This window comes from Neofelis nebulosa, chromosome 4 (genome assembly GCF_028018385.1).
Source record: "Neofelis nebulosa isolate mNeoNeb1 chromosome 4, mNeoNeb1.pri, whole genome shotgun sequence".
Taxonomy (NCBI): domain Eukaryota; kingdom Metazoa; phylum Chordata; class Mammalia; order Carnivora; family Felidae; genus Neofelis; species Neofelis nebulosa.
The window spans coordinates 62,493,647-62,518,837 of NC_080785.1; the positions used below are offsets into that span (position 1 = coordinate 62,493,647).

General features: G+C 36.7%; 1 protein-coding gene across 16 annotated transcripts in view; it reads left to right on the forward strand.

Annotated features, from left to right (window-relative positions):
• The window catches only part of DGKB (diacylglycerol kinase beta), a 790,801-nt gene that overhangs the window by 730,082 nt on the left and 35,528 nt on the right, over positions 1-25,191 (forward strand). For 15 of the 16 annotated variants that reach the window (XM_058724931.1, XM_058724935.1, XM_058724929.1 and 12 more), the window contains 2 exons: positions 20,189-20,309; positions 21,265-21,325. In XM_058724931.1, coding sequence (XP_058580914.1) covers positions 20,189-20,309; positions 21,265-21,325 — 182 coding nt within the window. Of the gene's footprint in view, positions 1-20,188; positions 20,310-21,264; positions 21,341-25,191 lie in introns of those variants that run through there. The other variant, XM_058724945.1, reaches the window with a different exon arrangement.

Here is a 25,191-nt window from a genome sequence, read left to right on the forward strand (position 1 = left end):
ATATCATTAATTGATCTTTGCAACAATCCAATGAAGCCAGAAGAGTATATGACATTATTTCCACTTTACAGTTAAAGAAACTAGACTTTGAAGGAGCCATATGATTTCTCAGCACCAAAAATCTGATTATGTTGTGTATTGTATTCAGTATTTCAATGGGGGGGGGGAGCAATAGCCCTTCATATAAGTCCAAACTCTTTAATGTGATTTATAAAATTCTGTATACATGCACGTGCTTGCTCTTTGACCCTACTTGCTGTTTCCTTCATACCCCATGAAATTCTCTGCTCCAGCCAAATTGAACAATTTCTAGGTCATTTTAAGCATCAGGGTTTATCTCACCTTTACTGTTTTTTGCACATGCTATTCCCCTGCCTGAAACCACCATTGCCTACCTGTTCACCCGGCTCAGACTCATTCTTTCGGTTTTTGCTGACACATAGCTTCCTCTGAGAAACTTTTCTATAAGGTTGGTTAATTTCCTTTCCTAAAAACAACCTAGCATCTTGAGCTTAGCATTATTATAACCCCTATCACATTTTTCAGTGTGTGTTTTAATGAACTGCTTGCCTATATGTATTCTATACACCACCTGCTCTTTTTATGAGACTAGTATCTCTATGAGGATATATGCCGTGTAATTCATCTCAGTAATATCAATTCTGTAAAGATTTGATGGCTTGTAGTTAGCACATAACTTTTTTTTCTTTTGAATATGTGCATTATTAAATTATCATCTGGTTAGTGTTCTATATCAGAAATGATCTTATTCAGTCTATAGATTTCTTTGCTTATATTTATCCATCTGTCTGCATCTCTGTCTAAAATATAATATGTATGTGTACATTTTGTTATTATTCATTTTGTTTGTTATTCATTTTGTTATTATTGTGTACCTATAGTCTGCCATTCTAAGTTTTATGGATGTGGTAAGGATTTTCCATATTTTGGCTCTGGGACTTTTTGCAGTTAGTATTCTAAGCTCGGAAGACAAAATCATAAATGCTTGGTGCAGCCAGAAGTGAAATATTCTAGGCAGGGACTTTGTTGAATTGTAAAGGGCATTGCTTTGCCTAAGATGAGGAGATTTGCAAGGAGAGCAAATTGGCTCAATGTTGCCAGATCCTCTAGTCTTTCAAGAGACTCAGAAGTACATGTTTATGTGGAAATCTACTTATTTTTTAACGTGTTAACCATAATGTGAGAAAATACTTGTGTATATATATATATATATATGTACATATATTTGTATATATATGTATGTATATTTGTATATATTTTGTACATATATATTTGTATATATATCTGATAAGGAATGAATATCCAAAATTTATAAAGAACTCCTGCAACTCCTTAACATAAACAAACCCCCAGATAACCTGATTTAAAAAAAAAAGGACCCGAATAGATATTTCTCAAAAGAAGACATACAATGACCAATAAATGTATGAAAAAGTACTCAGTACCACTAATAAAGCCACAGTGAGATACCACCTCACACCTGTTACCATGGCTATTACTCAAAAAAAAAAAGTGGTGGCAAGAATATAGAGAAAATTGAACCCTTGTACACTGTTGGTGGGAATGTAGATTGATATAGCCAGTGTGGAAAATAGTATGGAGGTACCTCAAAAAATGAAAAAAATAAATAAACTATTATATGATATAGCAATCCCACTTCTTGGTATAGATCCAGAGTAATTGAAATCAGGATCTTGATGAGATACATGTATTCATTTGTTCATTGCAGCATTATTTCTGATAAGTAAGATGTGGCAACAACCTATATGTCCATCAACAGTTAAATGGATAAAGTACATATATGTAGGTTATTCATGCAATGGAATATTATCCAGTTTTAAAAAAGAAGGAAGTCTTGCCATGTGTGACAACATGGATGAACGGAAGACATTATGCTAAAAGAAATAAGCCAGGCACGGAAGAACAAATATCCCATGATCCCACTTATGTGAGGAATCTAAAATAGACTCACAGAAGCACAGAATAGAATGGTAGTTATCGGGCTCTGAACAGGGGCAACAGGGGAGTGTTGGTCACAGGTACAAAGTTTCAGTTGCATAAGAACTCAGAGGGGCACCTGGGTGGCTCAGTCATTTTGAGCATCTGACTTCAGCTCAGGTCATGATCTCATGGTCAGTGAGTTAGAGCTCTGGTGTAGGGCTCTCTGCTGACAACTCAGAGCCTGGAGCCTGCTTCTGATTCTCTCTCTCTCTCTCTCTCTGCCCCTTCCCTGCTAACACTCTTGTGTCTCAAAAATAAATAAAAACATTAAAAAAAAAGAACTCACAGATACATAGTGTAAAGCATAGAGCCTATAGTTAATAACACTGTATTGTATCCCTAAAATTTGCTAGGGGAGTACATCTTATAAGAAGTGTTCTAATTGGCAAAAAAAAGAAGGGAGGAAGCTTTTGGAGGTGAAAGATATATTTATGACATAGATTATGATGATGGTTCTATAGGTATATACTTCTCTTCAAACTTGTCAAATTCTATGTATTAAATATATACAGCTTTTTGTATAACAATCATACCTCAATGAAGTTTTTTTTTTCAAAGAAAAAATTGACAGAATAAACAAAGTTAGCAACAACTTAAAATTTTATAACACAGTGGGGTATAAGTCAAACAATCCTGTGGACCATATTCGGCCATCTGGCCAAGTATTTGTGACTCTTGCTCCCTGAAGAGATGTTCTGAGACTCCAAACAAAGTGGAAGATTTTACAAATGAAGAAAGAGAAAAGAGAGGTTCTGCTGGACCAGGCAGGGGAAAGGGTTACTATGGTGGGTCCCGAGAACAGAGTAGAACCATAATCGGCTCCTGGAAGAGTTCCAAGGAGGTGGTGGTATGACATCCTCAAATGGATGGGCTGTGAAGGTATTGTCCACCTCCAATGAAGAGGTGGGAGGCTGCCTCCAAGGCTCAGGAAGGTTCCCTCAGTCCCACAGGTGCATCAGGAGACCAGCTTGTATACTGTAATTAACACTGACAATGTAACAGACTAAGAATGAGAGGCTATTGTCAAATTGCCCCGGCTTTTATACAAACTTCAGAGAGGAAATGGGCCTTTAAAATATCTCAGATGGAATTTACTGATAAGATAGAGTCATGGGAACATAGAAGCAGAATTAAGTTGATTATCAGGAAATTAAAATTATGATATTTTTGTTGACACCTAATCTTGTGGGTGTACATTTTCCCACACATATAAACATACAATGAAAACATGTTCAGGTTTTTCCAAATAAAAATTTCCCAATTTCAAAGAATTCCATGCACATAACTACCAGAGATAGAGCTAGGAAACAACTCATAGCAATATATTTCTTTTCCTCCTTGAATTGAACCACCTGAGCATATATGTTCCTCTCCCATACCCATGACACTATTATTAACATTCTTTATTTTTGTACAGAAAATAATCACCATCCTAATGGTCTATCATGGGTCTTGGCTATTTCATAATGTTCCAGAAACATTCACTCTAAACTTCCTTTTAGTCAGTTGACTAAGAACTTGAACCACTTAGTTCTCATGGGCAAAGAGCCAATGAAGATTTTCATGAGACAATTTAAGTCATATTAACTCCTTACCAAATCATAAGCCCTGTATTTTCTCAGCCGTTTTATATTTCTCAATTTAAAATCTATGTGGAGAGTCAGTCTTATGGAATGAGGTATGGTCAATGACTTAACCAGAGACCTCAGGCTAATCATCTCCTCATTCACATGTATCTAGTTAGACACACATACAGACACACTTAGAAGGTTCAGTTCACCAAGGCTTACTTGTAGAACTGTGTAGGAGAGCTGCAGTCAATCAGAACAGTTGATGCTCTGGGTCATGTCAGAGTTGAACATGGATGTGTACATTAAGCCTCTCTATTCAAGTTTCCATGTGTTAAAATTTCATCCATTCTAGCACAAAATGTTGAGATTTGTGAAGAAAAGCATTCTCCTTGTTTTTATGTGATTTAATATAATGTATATCAATGATTTCTGTGAAAGTTAATTAGTTAAAAAACATTAATAGACAATATGTTTAAGTACAATTACTTCAACTCATTTTCCTCTTATTTAGGAATATGTCTTATGTTTTCTTAAATAGATGGCACTGCAATGCTCTGTTAAAATGATGAAGAGACAAATATCTGCCATTTCCTTGGAGCGGGGGTCGCGGGTGATGGTGGTAGAGAACAGGATGACACTTAAGTAACTTTTATGGCTGTTATTTGACCAGAAGCTTCAGATTGTCTAAATATTTCAGATTGTCACTTGACACTTCAAGTTACTCTTTGTTCCACACCTACTGAACTAGATGAAGACTGGGCATTCTTCCAGTGGCCACCACACTATACCTCCTAGAAACAGAAATGAAGCTTTATGAAGCACTTTGACCTCATTTATCCCATGCAAAAGAATTCTCTTCACATGTCCTACAACCTCATGATACTGGTCGTGGCTCCAGTGTATGTGAATGCAGAGGACCTGCTCTGTAAAATTTAAGGAGGTGCCATTCCTTTCACTAGAATGTGAATTGTGAACCTAGAGTTGTGTGGTTTACAATCTGGACAACGGCATACACTGGCCAGATCCTATAGGATCATAAGCTATTCTTTTTGTTACTGTATCCTAGCTGACTAATTCCTATTTTAATGCTTTAATGCTAAATATTGTGGTTACAGGGGCGCCTGGGTGGCGCAGTCGGTTAAGCGTCCGACTTCAGCCAGGTCACGATCTCGCGGTCCGTGAGTTCGAGCCCCGCGTCAGGCTCTGGGCTGATGGCTCGGAGCCTGGAGCCTGTTTCCAATTCTGTGTCTCCCTCTCTCTCTGCCCCTCCCCCGTTCATGCTCTGTCTCTCTCTGTCCCAAAAATAAATAAAAAATGTTGAAAAAAAAAAATTTAAAAAAAAATAAATATTGTGGTTAGATACATATGAACTTTCTCTGAATGTGGGGGGATCATTGCTATTTTTGAAATGTATCCATTATCAGGATAGAAGAGTGTGAGAATGAGGCAAAATCAAAATATGTATCCATCTCCAAGAGCTATTGCTGATTTTGTAGGTTATTATCTGCTCCTCACTCCAATTTGTTATTGGCTAATCCAATTATCATCATAGGGGGAAATTGTGATTGTTTTTGTGCATGTCCTTTTACATGGGTGCAGAAAAACTTCGGAGTATAGAAAGAATATGAGTTGGAACCTTTTTTTTTTTTTTTTGGCTACTGTTCTTTTTGATACTAATCCCCAAGCAGAGATTATTCGCACATCTGTTGATTTTTTTTCACGTTGCACACATTTGCACCTTTTTTTTTAATGTTGACTGAATCACTTAATTGTAGAGGAGCGTTCATTTTAATGTAAATTTTACAGTATTACATGAGTGAATGTATGAAAATAGCTTGGAACAGTTTAAATTGGGCAGAATTCTGCTTTGATCATAATGTGCCTCTTCAGCATTAAAATAAACTTGCAACATATGCTGAAAAACGTGTAATAAGTAAGTGCCTCTTGCATGGTGACTTATCTGGAAAAAATAAATCATCATTTAATAGAATTCAAAATTCATAAAATACTTCTAACAACTAACAGTGTAATGGTATGATTAGCATCTTATGACAAATAAGTAACACACTATTTCTGATTTAAAGAATTTTTAGATATTAAAAATGCTATCAAATTATAATTATTTTTGGAGAGATTTGAAAATAAAAAATTCAGTAGGCAGTTATATAATACTTTATTATATTGTTACAGACGTAATCCTAACTTCTTTACGCTATTGAAAAGATAGCAAAGAATGAGCAAATTGATGTCAACTTTTACAGCGGTCAGTAAAAATTAAATTAACAACATTCTTGAATCACAATGAGAATAGAGGAGAATTAATAATGACAAAGGAGTTTCCAACAAATAGAATGGCTAGATAACAACAGTTTTGCCTTTTAAATTTACCTTGACAAGATATTATTAATTAATGGCAGTTTTCCGAAGAATCTTTCCATCAGCATCCTTGAGAGACAGAAAGGAACTCTCATATCATGAGCAGAACTCTAGATGCTCACTGAATAACTGTTGACAAATAGCTTATATTCTCTGCTTTTCCCCATCTGTAAAATCATATACATAAGAAATGTTATTGGTTGCAAGTTTAAAAAAAATAAACATATCTAACAATGGCCTAAGCATAGTTCTTAATTACTATGAGTATAGTTAGGTCGTGAAAAACCCTGCGAAACTAAATAGGGCCAGATTAATAAAAGAAATACTTCCACATAAAAGATGATCCATCAATGTTTACTTTTAATCAAAAGGAATACATTTGTCCCTTCAAAAAACTGTCTCTGAAATCATAAGCCATTCTCTCAACCCTGCCCCTCCTCACCAGCTAGGTAAAACAAATTCAAAGGTGAGTCTGTCTTTTGGCAACAGTTACAGAACACTATCAGGAAAACTTCAAGTGTACTTAATACAGTACATTATTACTAATTCAACATTTGCTTATTGATTGTCTGTTCTATGCCAGGTTGTGCATTTGGGGATCTAAAAACAAACAAAACAACAACAAATTGTAAAGCAACACAATGTATGATTCTTGCCCTTAAAGATTTTAAGTGAATTTGGAGATAGTGGTAATATGCAGACATGTGTTCTCCAAGCAGTCCTCTCTGTGGCGTTTCAGAGAGCTCTGTGTGAATGTCCCCCAGAGCCCATAATATCAGCACATCCTAAACCACACCCATCATGTTTTCTACTTCCCCACTTGTCCTTTCCCCCAACCCCCCCCCCATTTTGATTTGGTGGCATGGCCATCGGTTTGTCTCCCAAGCCTGAGCATGAGTGTCACCATGCCTTCTAACATTTCCCACCTCCCAGGTGCTGATACTGCCAGTTCTGCCTCATGAACAAATTTCTCTCTCCTGCACATGGCTCCAGCCTTCCTTACCTCCTTGTTATCTCTCACAGGATTCTTTCAGCACTTCTCTCAAAGTGATCGCCCTGCTTCTTAACCTCACTTCCTTACAATCCATCTTCCACATGACTCCCAAAGTGTTCTTTTTAAAATGTAATCTAATCACTTATCTGCTTCACTTAGAAATCTTAACTGGCCTCCAGTAAACTACAAGGAAAATTCAAGCAACCAAGCACGGTTTATAAGGCCTTTCCTGATGGAGTCCCCATTATGTCATTTCTCACAGCTTTTCTCCCTGCTATTTGGAAGCCAGAACATGGAGATTTGTGGAGTTCACTGGACATAGCGTGTGATTTAAATGTTATTTTATTTTCATGCATGTTTCTCATCCTTGAAGAGCTTCACTCACCCTGACATCAGATAACTAAAATTTACCTTCAGTGTCATCAATTCCAGAAAGATTTTGCCTAAAATCTTAATATCCCAACTCTCCCCACCCCAGCCACCATCCATACTGTTAAACAGTCTCCTTTTTTCGCACTTATACTTTGAATATTTCTACTGTAGCATGATGTATACTACATTACATTATTTACACATCAGGTCTCTTAAGGATAATAAGCTCTTTGAGATTAGAGACTATACCTTCATTCACACACATCTCAGGTAGCTTCCATGCTACCAGGCCTGTATTGATCTACTGAGCATCTATTTTGTGCTTTGTGTAACTGTGCTGTGTGAAGTAAATGGATAAATGAATGAATGGAAGTTAGGTAATATTATGAAACAATATGTATAACATAACAAAATAAATATGGAGATGAGACTTAAGCCAGGAAAATAAAAATTCTTGCCAAAATCCCTTATCATGATGAAACAAAATGAGATAATTGGAAATTCATAATAGTTATGTCAAAATGGGGACTGCTTTTGTGAGTGGTGTGGAGGAAAAAACAGACTTGGACCAAAATATTGATAATGATCAAGGTCAACAGTAAGGAGTCTCATGTAGACCATTAGGCAATGAGACGACCAAAATGCAAAGTGATGTGTGCCATTTTTTTAACTGCTAGGTCTTACGCTCTGGGAGCCACACTGTGTGACTCTTTGATTCTGTGATTGTTGCCTCCCAGTGTAGGTTGAGTGCCAAAGGGTCATAAATGATACCGTGTTTTTGCAACATTTAGCAAAGGGTGATGACGTAAGAGAAAGCATTACAGAAAAGATGTTGTTAGCTGAGCCTTAAAGAACTGACAGAGTTTAAATAGGAGAGGACGAGAAAACTTTCATATTTGAGGGGAGCAGAGTAGTGACAGTCAAGCCTACTTAAAGGAACAGAAAATAGTAGTCTGGACAGGGGCTTAGCATTTGCATAAAAGAGTATTGGAAATAAAGATTATGGGTAGCTAAATGCCAAGGTTCTTGTTTGAGGAATATAAATCACTTAAAGGTGACAGTGGCGGAGAATGACACTACCAAGTATATTGAGGACTATGAATCTGGCAATAGTTAGAACCGGAAGTAATGTCACTCACTTATCATTTAGTTGCAAGTGAGAAAAACCCAATTCAGCTGGCTAAACAAAACTAGTTTGTCTTAGTTTAAACATTTAAATGTAAAATGATTGTAAAAGAGACAAAGTGGATATATTCGCTCACGTAATGGAAAAATCTATGACTGTATTCAGAAATGCCTGAATCCAAGTGCTCAAACCTTTCAGGAACCATAATATCTCCTACCATGCAGTAGCAAGTTGCCTCCCAGGAGCTCCAGACAGATGCCCGGTTCTGAATGTGCAGTAAAATGTGAACCTCTCCTTTCCAATGATTGTATTAAGAGTCTCTGTTTAGTCTTGCTTACTACTATATACCCAGCACCGAGCGTAGCAACTGAAATATATGTCTTTAGTATTTTTCTCCTTTTTTTTGTTTTGACATTCTTGTCTTTGTTATTTCTGAGATTATAAGGATGCAGTGAAGGACAAGTGTCTTTTTTGGTAATATTGCTGTCCAGAGTTCTGAGATACTGTGCACTTTGTCATCACAACTGCTTTTACTTCGGAAATCATCAAGCAATGGCATAGTACAATCGTTGTGTTAATTTAGTAGCCTAATAAAGAACTTTATTCCAGTGGGCTGCCACTGGTCCAGTCATATTATAGCTTGGTTCTGCTTACCAATTCAATCCCACTGAATTTTGGTTCTACCATGCCTTGCACCTAGAGCACCTGAGCATCGTCTCTCCATCCCCATTACTTGTGGAAATAAGAGCAGTCTCTGTCCTATTTCCGCCCATAGGTTCACAGTGAGCCTAACACTTTGCTAAGAAGCCTGCAGAATGCTGGCCTAGTTTCTCTATGCCCCTTCGATTCCATGATTTAAATGCTCTTTGCTTCACCCTATGTAAATTGGGGTTCGGAAGACTGACATAAATGTTGTAGGTAATAAAGTCTTGGGTTTGTGACCTCAGAGATTTCTGTCTTGTGCAACCCATCCCAAAACTGTGGAAGGCTAATATGTTAGCTTTCGAAAAAAAAGTAAAATCTCAGATGTTTCACCTCTTGACAACGATGTTCATTTCCATAATGAAAGCTTCTTTTCTCACCTATGTTCTCCCTAGACCTCTGCTTGCTAATTCTTTCTTACTGCTCTCATCTCCTGGCTTCAAAAATCTTTTCTTTTTTATTGATGATCCATATGGAACAGATTCTTCTTACTTAGAACTCAAATTAGCATTCCTTTATGAATCTGTTTAGTCCCAAATGCTAGTTTCTATTATTTGTTGAGGAAAAAGAAAAGAACTGGATAGATGGAGAATAGGGGTCAGAAACTCTACTAATAATTCACTTCTTTGACCCTATTCCCGTACACTTGGAGCCCAAAGATAAAAATTCCTCAGTCCAAAATGAGTTTCCAGAGTCATTTTCCTTGGGTACCTTGGTTTGTTTCACACCTGGTGACCTTTGGTTAGGTGGCCTGCATCCAAGAGAAGTTGTGATTCCATTTGCAGCTTTTGCTCCATAATACCTACCTTTCTACGGGATCGATGCATACCAGCTAACTATAACTTGTTGAACAGAAACCACTGGTAATATTCTTTGAAATATGTATCTCAATTATATGGGTACTATTTGAGAAATAGGACCTTTCTAATAATATTTTTCCAATGAACTTGATGCTCATTTTGCATTTTTACCTAAAATTAACAAAAAAAAAAGTTATTAGGAAGATTCTGTACAGAAGCTTTAAACTATGTGGCAAAAGTGGCGATCAGTCTAAACACATTAAAATTCTATTTTCCTTTGCAAGTGTTTGCTGCAGATGACCCCCACTGATCTTAAATATATTTCTGTATCTGTAACTGAATAGAGGTTTTCCGTACAGCATGTTCTAATGGCACTCTGGCCTTTAGCCAACAAGGCACTGAATAAGGCTATTTTTAAAATACAGAAACTGGGAACAGCTGCAGCAATCAAATTTGATAAAAACAGAGAGGAACTTTGCTTTTTTTTTTTTTTTTACGGTTTGTCCAAGTTTAGACTTCTTTCATAGAACTGCTTTTGTTCTGTTGTATGAAGGGCTGCAAAACTAATACAGTGAAGCCCTTTTAAACAAATAACTTTTAAAAGAATACAACTAAATAGAATAATTTTTCACTATACAACAGTATCAGTGCAAAAGCGTTTTAAACTCTTTTAAGAAGAATATATCTCTTATAAGAAGAGGTAGGAAAAGAATGAATTATATTAACAAAGTTTGGACTATAAAAGAGTTTTGGGCTCTCCCTACCCACAAAGCAACTCCTTGAAAGGGGAGATAAAGTCCTTAGTTTTTCAGTGTTGGAAATCTGAAAGTTTGCATTTGAACTTCTCCTATGTACTCAAGTGCTGTTGGGGGCAAAGGTACTTCGAATGTTCCATTTCTACTTTTCACATAACTATCAGTCACAAATGTTGCTGTATTTTCTGAAAGTTGGATTAATATCAGTGCAGTTCTTTTATAAAGATAAAATGACATGTTTCTTAACATGTAAAGGAAAACTTTCTCACAGAGACCTTTTGTGCTTATCTGAATCCCTCAACATGTCCATGTACAAGGGCTTATTCTTTATTTTTTTTTTTAAATCCAAGCTCTTTGGAAACGTGTCAGTACATGATTAATAAGTATGGTGAGGTGACTAGATACTGAAAATTTCCTATACAGTAGTAGATTGCAAGTTCTCTCTTCTAAGTGATTTCATGTGTTGAAAGGATTTCTTTGCTAACTTTATAATTGACATGACAAAGGTTATTTATTTCTTACAAGTATTTACAAGTGGGATTAATTTTAAAATCCCATCCAAATAAAACTACTTGTGTCAACATTAATTCAATTTAGTAATCCAAGATGTAATTTAATTCTTTTTCTGTAACCATAAAGTTATAAAATAAGGTTTTCTTACTACAGAAGAAAGAAAAAAAAGGAAGGATCTATATGAAATAAAAGAATCTAGGTATACACCAAGTTGTACTAACATGTTAACAAGTAGCCTTTTAGATAGGATGGTTCATCTGTCTACAATCTATTATAAGCCTTAAAAAATGAAGGAAAAAAAAAGCAGAGTCTTCTGACTCAAATCATTCTTTACTAGAAGCACTGATGAGTCAAGAACAGCTCATCTTTAAACCATGAGGCAATGATGCTATTAGGGTGTTGTTAGAACTTGAGACCATAAGAGTTCCTGTCTCAGTTCTGCTCTGACGTCCTGTGCTCAGTTGAGCAGGAGGGGGGGGGGGGTCCTCAGTTCTGTAAAACAACAAAACCCCTTAAACATACACACTATTCTAACCAGCAACTGTGGCATTCCTGTTGTGCAGAGCCCTGAAGTCAGCAGATTTTCAAGGATTCTCTGGCCAGACACCAGATTTGAGGATATAATTCTATATTTGATGAATACCAAAAAATTCCAAATGAAGGTTGCTGGGATTTAATTATATTTAGTCATGGAGCCTCTTTTCTGAAGAAATACTATTCTGAAGTATGATTTACTTCTGACCAGCAGGGTTTTATACAAATGGTCTGAAAAAGCACAGTCAATCCAATATAATGGAATCTTTCAATCCCTTGTTAAGAGTACACTATTTGTATGTAACCAGGATAAACTGGACATAAAAACCAGCTCTGTTATTCAGTAAATGACTATGTGTCATTATTATGTTTTGTTCTTATTTTAATTTTCAGTATTAATTTATAAATGAGATCAAATTCATTACCATGTTCTTAAAACGTTACTGTTTTTCCTAAGTGTTTTTCATACATCATTGAAACTAAAATAAGGGGACAATAAAACATTGTATTTTGTAATCTATGTCAAGAAAATAACATTTTCATATTGCTGCTGGATACTGAATGCAAAACTACAAAGTCATATCTAAAGTAATATTGGCACTGCCTTCTAATAAATTGATTTGAATTGGGGTGGTTTCTTTTTTAATTGTTGGAACTGCTTAATTCGTAGGAGAAGACAGTTGGTCGTCTCCCTGATGACTTCACCCTTTTAGCAGGCATCAGTGTTGGGGCGCAGGATGCCCCTCCAGAAGCTATTCAGAATTTGCTGACATCAGCCATCATTCATGAGCACTTGCTTTGTTTAGTGATGGTGCTAATATGAGGAGACACGTGAGGTAGCTTGGTTTATGGAAGAGGGCAGCAGAGGCATGGTGCTGTGAAAACATCCCCACACACACTAATGGCTCATTCACACAGAAAACAAGCGACGGCCTTCAGTCCCTCCACAAAGCTTAACAAGAACAAACTGACTCAAGAACCCAGAAGCACAGCGTTCAGAATCACTGCTAGCTTGTGCTCACAAACTCTCTGTTTACATTTAGTCATAATAAACATTGTCAGTTGCAGCAATAGATTGCTGTGGGAAGTCCTTAAGCTGATTCTCTATGGGCCTTGTGAAAGAAATGCTTATGATTTCTTGGATTGTGTGCCCCGGGGTAAAGATCGCTTTTCAAGTATGCCACGTAAGAAAGTGATTTGCAGGCCCTGAATCACTTTGGTCCCAATAAGGGAGGTTGTTGACAATATGCCACGCTGTGATTTCTGGTCTTTACTTTTTTTGGATCCATTTAGAGAAGTTCAGAATTTTAGAATGAAAATACATAAAGTTATAGTCAGCTCTGGCTGGTTGTTTTCAAAAACCAGATGGCTTTCAAAGACATGATCAAATCCATTCTTTAAAAGTCATTTTTAAAAGCAGGCATGTGATGAACCATGGGATTCTACCCCAAAAACCAAGAGCACACTTTACACACTGTATGTTAGCCAATTTGACAATAAATTATATTTAAAAAAATAAAAATAAATAAATTTTTCTTTACAATTAAAAATAAAATAAAATTGGTGGTATCTCACTTTAAAAAAAAGAAACAAATAAATTAAATGAAATAAAAGCAGGCATGTGGCGGGGCGGGGACGGCGCCTGGGTGGCTCAGTCCGTTAAGCTTCCGACTTCAGCTCAGGTCATGATCTTGCAGTTGGGTTTGTGAGTGTGAGCCCTGGATCGAGCTCTGTGCTGACAGCTCAGAGCCTGGAGCCTGCTTTGGATTCTGTATCTCCTTCTCTGCACCTCCCCCTGCTTGTGCTCTGTCTCTCTCTCTCTCTCTCCCAAAAATAAATAAAAAGCAGGCATGTGATTTATAAATATATATATATATATATATATATATATATATATATATGCACACACACACATACACATATATATACATAATATATTTATATGTATATATATATACATAATATATTTATATGTATATGTGTATATATATGTATATATATATATATCTTGTGTGTTTGTGTATGTGTATATATATATATATATATATATATTTATAAAATTTCGGTATGTGTAGCTTAACCCCTTATTTTTCAGATTTTGAAAATAGAATGGGTTATTTCATACTGCTCAATTTTCCAAATAATTCTAGTTAATCCATTTATGTACCAGACTCTAATTTTCTAGTGTTTTCATTTTAACCATTTGGATATAAATTATTCCAAAAAGTATTTTGCATTTCATAGCCTCCTTGCAGGATTCTGCAGAGTATAATGCACACATGACCTGGAGTAGTTGTTGTGAATGAGAGTTTTATTCTATATTTTCATTTAGTGACATCTGAAATGATTTAGCAGTAAGAAAATTAGTGGTATTAGTGGTACTATTAGTGTTTTTTTTTTCTCTTCCATCAGTGATAACATTTAATGGTTACTTCTTACTGTGTCAGTATGTATAGTAACATGGAATTTGGAGTCAAGCATATGTAGTTTGAAAACCAGATTTTCAACTACATGTGAAGACTTGCACAAGTAACAGTTTTCTCATCAATAAAATGAGGAGAATAATATCAGTTTGTAAGGATTACTGGGAGTCTGAAATGAAAAAATGCCTATAAATTCCTGAGCAGAGAGCAGAGAGGCTGCCCATAGTAGGCATAGAGTATATGTGTGTGTGTGTGTGTGTGTGTGTGTGTATATATAAATGTATAGATATACATTTATATATAAATATAGATATAGATATACATATATCTATATAGATATACATATATATATAAATGTATAGATATACTTTATATATATATAAATGTATACATTTATATATATAAAGTATATCTATCGATATACTTTATATATATATATAAATGTATAGATCTATACATTTATATATATATATATATATTATATATATATATATATATATATAATATATATATAAACTCTCCCCACTTCCTTGATAGACCTATAATTGCATGGTATATCGCCTTAGGTGCTAAAAGTCATCTTTTTTTTTTAAATTTTTTTTTAACGTTTATTTATTTCTGAGACAGAGAGAGACAGAGCATGAACGAGGGAGGGTCAGAGAGAGAGGGAGACACAGAATCTGAAATGGGCTCCAGGCTCTGAGCAGTCAGCACAGAGCCCGACGCAGGGCTCGGACTCACGGACCGTGAGATCGTGACCTGAGCCGAAGTTGGACACTTAACCGACTGAGCCACCCAGACGCCCCAAAGTCTTCTTTAATGTTTACATACTTGGGCTGTGAAACAAAGTCCATGTGAATAAACAGTGGCTTTAGTTCTCTCCAATCACCTTCTTTTATTTGCATTTTCTAATTTAGGAGGTAAGGGAAAATGGCCATTGGTGTGTGTGAGGAGCCATCTAAATAAAGAATCAGTGGACAATAGATGCACATCTGAAGGAAAAATCCTCAAAGATTCACCTACGTGGATGAATTTCATACATACCTTGGCTTTTTACAAGTTTATTCTGGATCTCCAGGCATGTTTCCAATAATTGCTAGATAAATGAAACATCACTAGAAGGCATACAATCTGCCCACCCTCAAAGGTACAACTCCATAGATATCCTGGACACATCATGGCCAAATAAAGACATAATAGACGTTGATATAATTAGCAATTTATGGTGAATACAAAATGTCCCTGCTGAGTCAGTGAGTATAGCCCAGGATATGACCTCCCCCCATGTCACAGCATGTTGCTGGACACCAGTCACAAAGAAGCATGCCCTGCCTTGCCCCTCCTTCCCCTCACTTCAGTACACATTATATTCTACGAGATGTAAAATGCTGCAACCCACATTCAGTCTGTGTTTGTAATGCGTCCTTTTCTCTTCCCTCACATATGGCATTTTGAAACAATTACATAATGAGACATATTATCAGGGCATAACTGTCAAAAATGAAGAGACTGAGCTGTGAATAAATATTACCCACTTATTAGCTGTGCTGCTCCTGTGTTCTCAAATCTGTACTTTATCCCTGACTCTTGGGGGTATACTTTACCCCCTGATTGCCTGTGTAACAAAATGGCCCTGCACTAAAAGTATTCAGAAAAACATTTACAAAGTCTGCGGCAAATTAAACTCTAAAGTAGTGTTTCTTGTCATATGTCTGTTACAGTCTGGTGAAATCTACTGAATATCTTCAGAGCATGTTTTAAAATTCATAAAAATATATAGGATAATGAAGGACACCAATTATATTGAAAAAATGTTGAAGAGTCACCTGACCCTGTGTTAAGAATGTTGCTCCAGGGGTGCCTGGGTGGCTCAGTCGGTTAAGCGTCTTACTCTTGATTTTGGCTCAGGTCATGATCCCAGTGGTTCGTGGGTTTGAGCCCTGTGTCAGACTCTGCGCTGACAGTGTGCAGCTTGCTTGGGATCATCTCTCTCCCTCTGTCTCTGCCTCTCCTGTGTGCTCTCTCTCTCTCTCAAAATAAATTAATTTAAAAAAAAATGTCGCTCTAATATGACTCAGTTTTTGGTTGTTTCATCAAGTTCCTTCCCTCTGACGCACCTTTTCTGGACTTTCTGTTTTAAATATGAAAAAAAATCAAATATGGCAGATTCTCTTAACTCTGTTACCCCCATAGAGCCATTTGGAAAGACATTTAACTCTTTAGAAATGTAGTTTTTCCCACTGAGTGAAAGCAGTATCTTCCTCAGGATCAACACATACTTCCAAATACCAGGATGTCAGGAGGTCTCAGTACTCACTGGGTGACGCTCACAGGTGGAGCTAGCTCTTCTGGATCTACAGGTCTGGTTGGGATTCATGCCTACCTGTGTATCATCTCCCTTTTTTTTTTCTCACGCTCAAAAGTCCAACCAGGATGCAATGACTGCGCGTAATGTTGAACATTAAGCCTCTCGTTTTTTTGTAACAAAATTATTTGGAAACTTTGGTATTTCACGATGCAATAACAAATTGATTATGAGAATCCTCACAGTACAAAAAGGTGGTGAGACTCCAAGGTTGAGAAAAACTGTTTTACTCAGGGGCACATACACTGAGGAAGGAAGGATGTTCTGCCTTTCATTCAGGTCACTGTGATGCCATTTAGCATTTATAGTGGCAGTACTGAAGGGAAAATCTCAACGGCCTAATTAATTATATGTTTCTCTTGACTAGAGGTTGACACTTTTCTCTAAAGGTTCAGATAGTATATATTTCAGGCTTTTCAGGCTGTATGGTCTCTGTTGCAAATACTCTGCCATTGCAGTGTGAAAGCAGACATAGACAAAAACAAACAAACAAACAAACAAACAAACCCTAAAAGAAAGAATGTAGCTGTGCTACAATCAAAGCTTAATTATGGGGATGCCTGAGTGGCTCAGTCCGTTGAGCATCTGACTCTTGATTTCATCTCAGGTCATATTCCCACGGTCATGGGATTGAGCTCCACGTTGGGCCCCACACTGGGGGTGGAGCCTGCTTGAGAGTCTGTCTGCTCCCTGTCTCTCTACCCCTCTCAAAAAAAAAAAAAGACAAAAAAGAGCTAAATTATGAACACTAAAATTTTGATTTCATATGATCTTCAGATATCACAGTATATTATTCTTTTTAAATGTTTTCACTTTGTTAATGGATAAAAACCATTCTTAATTAGCAACCCACACAAAAACAAGCAGCAGGCCAGACTTGGTCCATGGGCTGTAGTTCACTACTTCAACTTTTATTTATGAAATCAATAGCCAGGTAGCAAACCAATTCAGTAGGTTTATTTGGTTGGTTGTGACATCCCAGCGGGACCTGCATGTAAACTAATTTTAGCTAGACTGTGAAGTGAGGAAGTCTTTGATGTTTTTAGATGATACTACATATAGAAACAAAATTCAAAATGGCATAGATAGAAACGATCTTTGTCTGAAATCAGTCAAGATCCAACACCCAAAGACAATAAGTAAGAAGCCTCAATTTTGCACAGACATTGCAGACTACTGTACTTACAAAATGTGGAAGTGTAATAGAAGCAAATTTGTTCAGCACAAATTTAGAGCTTCTTTTTTTTTTTCCTGAACGTTATTGGTATTAACCTGAAATAAATGGTATCAGTTTCCTTTTACTGGAGTTAGTAAATATTCCACTATTTCTATGCAGTTCTTTGTGTTACGAAGAACATGAAAATTTGAAAGCCTGTCTTCTAAATCTGTAAGAAATATCTTCATTACTGATTATTAATGGTAGAATTGATTTTCAGGGTATTTTTTCAGGGAGGAAAAACAAAGACAAATTAAAGAAAAAAATCAGAAGGAGGGTGGTAGACAGCAGCAATATGGTGTGGGTTAGACAATCCCTGTGATTCATGGAAAAGTTAGGGCTCACAGATTAACTGTCATGAGAAAGTGTTTTATTTCTTGTAGAATAGTTCCCATCAACCAGATCATTGCAAGATTAGCACAAAATTTCCCTTATTTAGGAATCAGACAGTTGCAAAATACATAATACTTCATATGAACTTCAATGTTGTTGTTGTTGTTGTTGTTTTATAAATATCACCAGACACACATCTGGGGTTTTAGTGCTTGCCACAGTGTAGTTTTCTGGTTGACATATATCTAAGAAATGCGTATATTAACACCCAGGCTATAGAGCCAAGTACATTTTAGTGCGGGCTACAGCTGAAAGAATATGTTTCCATTCCTTGTCCATCTGTTCTTGGCAACATAAATTTAAACTAGAAACACAGAATAAGTTTCATGAGAAATAAGTCTAAATAGGGTTTAGAACAGCAAGGTGAATGAATGTATGACTTCTTAACATTTGATTTTGTAGCTGGAATGTTGTGTTGACTTGGTGAAATCTCAGCTTCAGCTATAGCTTAAAGTTTAAAAAAAATAATTGGTTTTTTTTGATCAGTTCATTTAAAGAAAAATCCAGTGGCTTGGTCACACTTTCTGTTTTAAGGGTTTATATTTGCCAATGATCATGAGCCTAACAAATTTTGAGATTTCAGAGTGTTTAGTTGCCATACCCTTGAACTACACTAAAATGTATTATCTACTTTTATGAACTCCGTGCTACAGTGGATCCGTAGTGTGGGAAGAGGGTTTCCCATGCAAAATGGAGTTCGTACAGAACACACTTGTTTTTCTGCACATCCAACCTCAGTTATGACCAGCTTTTACGTTATTATCTTGTAAAATCATCCTGCCCTCCCACTCTGTGCTCCAATCTCCAGCTTGTTCTGCTACTAAATAATATTAAACTATTCACATTTGAAAGAAACATGAGAATGTTAAAATATAAAAGGACCATATATATGCACCTGGAATCTTGCCTCCCTCTCAGGGATCCAGGCACTCTGAGCTCAATAAGTAAGCTGTGTAGGGGCTGTGTGTCAGGCCTGGGCTTGGTGGGATTCTCCTGATGTGAGGGCACCCTCTGCCTCTGGCTGAGCCAAAATCTTCAGATTGGAAAGGGACCTTGAAGCTTATACAGTCCAACCTCTTTCCTATGTAAGAAGCATTTCTATAATTTTTAAGACTCTGTTTTATATGGTTGATTTATCAAGTGCACGGTGGTTATGCATCAAAGTAGTTGGGTTCAGATTTTGGCTCTGTCACTTCCTAGGTATGTTAATATGAATAAATTAGTTAACTTCTCTAGTGTTCAGCTTCTCTGTCTATGAATGGGAATAATCATATTTACCCACAATTTGTTTTAAGGGGAACCAAAGGAGTCCAGCGACAGGCACTTAGTAAACACTCAACAAGCAAGAGCTATTACTATTAGCCTCTTTCTACTGTCCTCTGTTAAAAATAATAATAATAATAATAATTGCACTGTGTTAATTATATAGTGGTGTCCAAATAGTATTTTAGTAGCATATCATCAGAAAAAAAACATTTCAAGAAATTAATATTGTTTCTTGAACTTCTGCACAAAGTCACCCATCACTAAGGACAAGTCACTCAATGATTCAGAGACTCAATTTTCTTATCTCTAAATGAGAGACTCGAATTCCATGATCTCTAGGGTCTTTTGTTCGAGTAATGTAACAAAATCATGTTTGACAGCATATCCTCATACTTTATTTATAGTGTTGAAATGTATATTTGCTGCCAAATGTATAAACGTTCCATATATACATGTGGAATAACATTAAGTTTGTTGATGTTAAAAACTACTGGTATATTCTTTGGCATTATTTGGCTCCAAATTCATTCTTCCCATTTTGTTTTAGACCAAGCTGACAGCAGATCTTTTCCCGCAGCATCTTGGGGTTTAGTTAAACTGAGAGCTTTAGACGTAGGCCATCTTTTCATTACTTTCACAATCCAAGACAAGCTTTCTTTGTCAAGTAGCTTTCATTTTTCATCTTCATAATATCTAAGGGCATTAAATTGTGCACATATGGATCTACACTGTAACTTACAAGGCTTCTGTTTTCTTTCAGATCTGAGTGATCAGCTGCTAGAGGTAGTTGGCTTGGAAGGAGCCATGGAGATGGGACAAATATACACGGGACTGAAAAGTGCTGGGCGGCGGCTGGCTCAGTGCTCCTCTGTGGTCATCAGGTAGCTGTTTCTCTGTAATTGAGACAGGGGGTTGAGATGATATAAATAAAAGTTAATTGAAAGTATGCAGGACTCTGATAACAACATTTGTCTTATTTTGCCTCAAATTATCAATAATTAACACTGATATATTTGAAAATGATGGAAATTGGCAGATTTTTACCAAGTTTTGGTTAACTGTTATTTATCAGGTTTATTGGAATTCGATACCCTCGTGTTCAGACCATGGATACAATTCTAACGTACAAATTTCGTCTCCACTTGCATGATTCCCATACAGTTTAGTTTGCAGAGGCATGGAAGTATCTACCAGGCATAATACCCAATGGAAACACTAGTGAAGCACCATTAACTTAAAGTCCTTCATGAACTAAAGTACACCATCATTTCTACAAAATTAAATAATCAATTATTGTAAAGTAAGATCTTATATATGTATTAAATTTAAACCTTTTTAAGAAGCATTTTTCCAGAACTTTACCTTTAGGGAAAAAAAAAAAAAAAGTATTTTTGACCCTAAGGTGAAACCATGGGTCATAGCACAGGTATAATTGGTGTTATTTGTATAAAAATGTTGATATTGGAAAATCTGAGACATCAAACACCTTTCCTCCAGGTCTGAGATGTAGGTTTTCATGAAAACAAGGAGGCTTTATTTTCAGCTATAGGAATTCTGACTGTATCATTAACCATAAACCCTACATTTTTCTGTTGGTATCCATAATTTGTTTTATATCATCACATTTACCAGGAAGCTCTTCATATTCCTGTTACCAAGGTACCTTTTCAGGGTATTCATTAATAGTCAAGACTTAAAGTCTCCTTCAGAAGAGTTAAATTTAGAGCCAGCTATTGCCATATTTGCATTTTCTGGTCTCATCATCTTATATCTTATGTATAGTCTATTATATAAAATATTTCATTGTTATACTTAAAATGAAATATTTTCCTCCAGGACTAGCAAGTCTCTGCCAATGCAGATCGATGGGGAACCATGGATGCAGACCCCATGTACGGTGAGTACCGAGTAGTTGAAATGCTATATCACTTCATATTTGCTTTTCAGATGTCATGTACTTCTATAACTAACTAATCACATAATCCTATAACTGAATAATCACAATATTTAAGCTTTAGATCTATTACCAAGTACCTTTTTCTATTTATTATTGATGTGTCAGGACTATTGCATTCAGGCTTGTGGGATTATATGCCCTTGGCAGTGGTTTGACTTTTGAATGTTTATATTAGTGTAAGTACAACCTTTAGATACCATAGATCGATTATATTTTAAACTCTGGAACTAAAGAAAATTGATAAAATTTTTCTTAATTTTTATTGTACTTATTTCAGAGCACCACGTGAGAAGATTATTTGTAGGGCCTTCATACATAAATCTCCCTGAATTTTAACCCATCTGTTTTGTTATTTTTTTACCTCCATTTGGGGACTTGAGGGCATCCTTCTCTGTAGAACACTCTCCCTGTTGTTGTTTTCTCCATAATGAGATATTATTTAAGTTAGACATTTAGACCTCCCACAAAATTTCAGTTTACATTTTTTATAGTGAATATTTTATCATATTTCAAAAATATGTTAGGCAATGCCCTTGGTACTAAGAATAGAAACACGATCAGTGATATATATCATGATCAATAATACAACAGGATCAATAATATAATTATCTTCAAGGAACTCTTTGGATAAGACACTAAATGTTAAATATAAACAGATTAATCACAAACATAACTTCAGATTACAAGAGTTATGAAAACAAGTATGGTGAAATGATAAGGAGGAACAGGGTACAATATGGAGGATACTACTTTAGTCGACATAGGAGGCCTTTTTTGAAAGAAGAAATAAAAATTCAATATGTTAGACAAACAGTAAGGAGGGTTTTGATGACCGAAACTAGTTTGTAGAGCTAGGGGGAGAACAGAAAGAGATAAAGTATAGAAGATGAACAGGGGACAGACCATGTAGAAAAAATGATAGCAAAGAGTTAGCATTTGATTCTGTGTCCATTGGGAAGCTTTTGAAGGCTTTAAGCATCATCTGATTTACATGTTAAAAGGTCACCTTGGGGGGCGCCTGGGTGGCGCAGTCGGTTAAGCGTCCGACTTCAGCCAGGTCACGATCTTGCGGTCCGTGAGTTCGAGCCCCGCGTCAGGCTCTGGGCTGATGGCTCGGAGCCTGGAGCCTGTTTCCGATTCTGTGTCTCCCTCTCTCTCTGCCCCTCCCCCGTTCGTGCTCTGTCTCTCTCTGTCCCAAAAATAAATAAAAAACGTTGGAAAAAAAATTTAAAAAAAAAAAAAAAAAAAAGGTCACCTTGGCCACTGGGTGGAGATTGGATTGGACTGAGTAGCAGCTGGGAGAGAGTCTATCAGAGTAGTCTGGGCTCAGGCATGGATCGTGACAGGGAAGTAGATGGATTTAAGCAACATTCGAGAGGTGGAACAAGAAGAATTTGCTAATGAGTTCCCTGGGGGCTAAGAGAAAGCGATGAATCCAGGTTAGCTCTTACATGTGATTGATGATGTATTTACTGTGTAGTTAAGACTGGGGGGGTAACCAGTTGGGAGTGGCAGAGGAGGTCTTAATCTTAGATTAGTATAGCATTGTGCTAAGTGCTGGTGTTATATTTAAGTATATTTTAAATTGAGATATAATTAAAACACAACATTGTACTAGTATGTATTAAATATTCACCTAAACATTAAATAATGGATATCATCATTTTTCAGATGGAAAAAATGGAGGCTTTGGAAGGTTGAATAACTTATTCAGATACGTAGTAGAACTCAAACCCAGGCTCTTTGATTAAGGCCCCTTCTCTTAACCACTAGTTTAAAAACATTTAGCTACAGATTCCAAACAGTCCAGCTTAGCATGTAAAAGGGAAGTGTTAATTTTACCTTTCCAGTGGTTTCACTCTAAACTTATTATCTTTACTCTTTGTGTACAGCAGATAAATATGATCTTTTGTTTATTCCTGATATATTCTTTTTAGCCACTTTGAACCCCAAGTTTGTGCATCAGTTTATTTTCTAAAAATAATGTAAAAACAAAAGCCTGTTTAAAAATCTCGGTAGGGGCGCCTGGGTGGCGCAGTCGGTTAAGCGTCCGACTTCAGCCAGGTCACGATCTCGCGGTCCGTGAGTTCGAGCCCCGCGTCAGGCTCTGGGCTGATGGCTCGGAGCCTGGAGCCTGTTTCCGATTCTGTGTCTCCCTCTCTCTCTGCCCCTCCCCCGTTCATGCTCTGTCTCTCTCTGTCCCAAAAATAAATAAAAAACGTTGAAAAATAAATAAATTAATTAATTAATTAAAATCTCAGTAGATTGGCTACTTCCTATACTTTCTGCTCTCTTTGTACTTGGTTCCAAATATCCTTAAAAGACTTCCTTTTCTCCCTTTACCAGCATGTATGCACTTGCATCTTGTCTGGTACTCTTCACTCTTCCCACACTTCTAAGGTGACATTTATACTCACAGAAATGTTAAAGGTGTTGCCACAAGTGATGGTGGTAGTGATGTGCTAAGGTGCTGGTGACATAGTGGTGGTAGTGATGTGCTAAGGTGCTGGTGATGTATGGCTGGTGATGGTGGTCGGGATGAACTGGTGGACGTGCTACCAGCGATGCTGGTGATGGTAGTTGTGGTGGTGGCGGTGACAGTGGTTGTGATGTGGGATGGTAGTGATGCTGGTAGTAACAGTCTTCTTGTCTTTAATGGAAGGCCAGTTTTCATCAGCTTGCTTCACAAGATAATAGATGAAAAACAGTGAAACACCAAATGCCTTCCACAAGGACTCTGTAATTTTTGGATTCTTTTCAGGGAGAAGGGATGTTTACTCCTTACTCCATGCCTAAAATCCAAAAGAGTTAATAGTCATAATAATAATATCTAACATTTACTAAGCTCTTAATTTATGCCATGTACAGTTTGAGACATTTGACCTGTACTGACCTATACATTTAATTTTCACAAAAGCCCCATAATTAGTTTCATTTTATAGATAAAGTAACTGAAGCAAAGGTCAAATTGTTTGCTTGATTCCACACAGATAAAAAGTGTTAGAGTAGAGCGGCACCTGGGTGGTTCAGTGGGATTAAGTGTCCAACTCTTGATTTTGGCTCAGGTCACGATCTCATAATTCATGAGCCCCAGGCTCCTGCTGAGCATACAGCCTGCATGAAATTCTCTCTCCCTCTCTCTCTCTCTCTCTCTCTCTCTCTCTCTCTGCCCCTCTCCACTGCTCACATGCCCTCCCTCAAAATAAATGAACATTTTTTTTTAAGTGGTAGAATAGTAATTAAAACCAGTGGTCTGGCTCCACTGTCCTCACTCTCCGTGGTTATTTCCCATCATGGATCTCAATCCAAAAAGGCCCTACACCATCCTTGTGACTCCCCCTCCAGAGCATGAGGTAAATCACTTACTTTAAAAAGTCTATGTCTGGGGCACCTGGGTGGCTCAGTCAGTTAAGTGTCCGACTTCGGCTCAGGTCATGATCTCGCGGTTCATGAGTTCAAGCCCCGCATCAGGCGCTCTGTGCTGATGGCTCAGAGCCTGGAGCCTGTTTCAGATTCTGTGTCTCCCTCTCTCTCTGACCCTCCCCCCTTCATACTCTGTATCTCTCTGTCTCAAAAATAAATAAACGTTAAAAAAATTTTTAAATAATAAATAAAATAAATAAATAGTCTATGTCTATGAAAATCTAAATAGTGTTTCAGAATAATTTTAGCTTATTTTACATAGCACGAGCACTTCAAAAGATACTTTTGTTAACTTATATTTCAATTACTAACTGAATATTTATTTTGCCTATTAATTATCATGATCTATACAATTGTTAAATTAATAATAATTTTATATAACT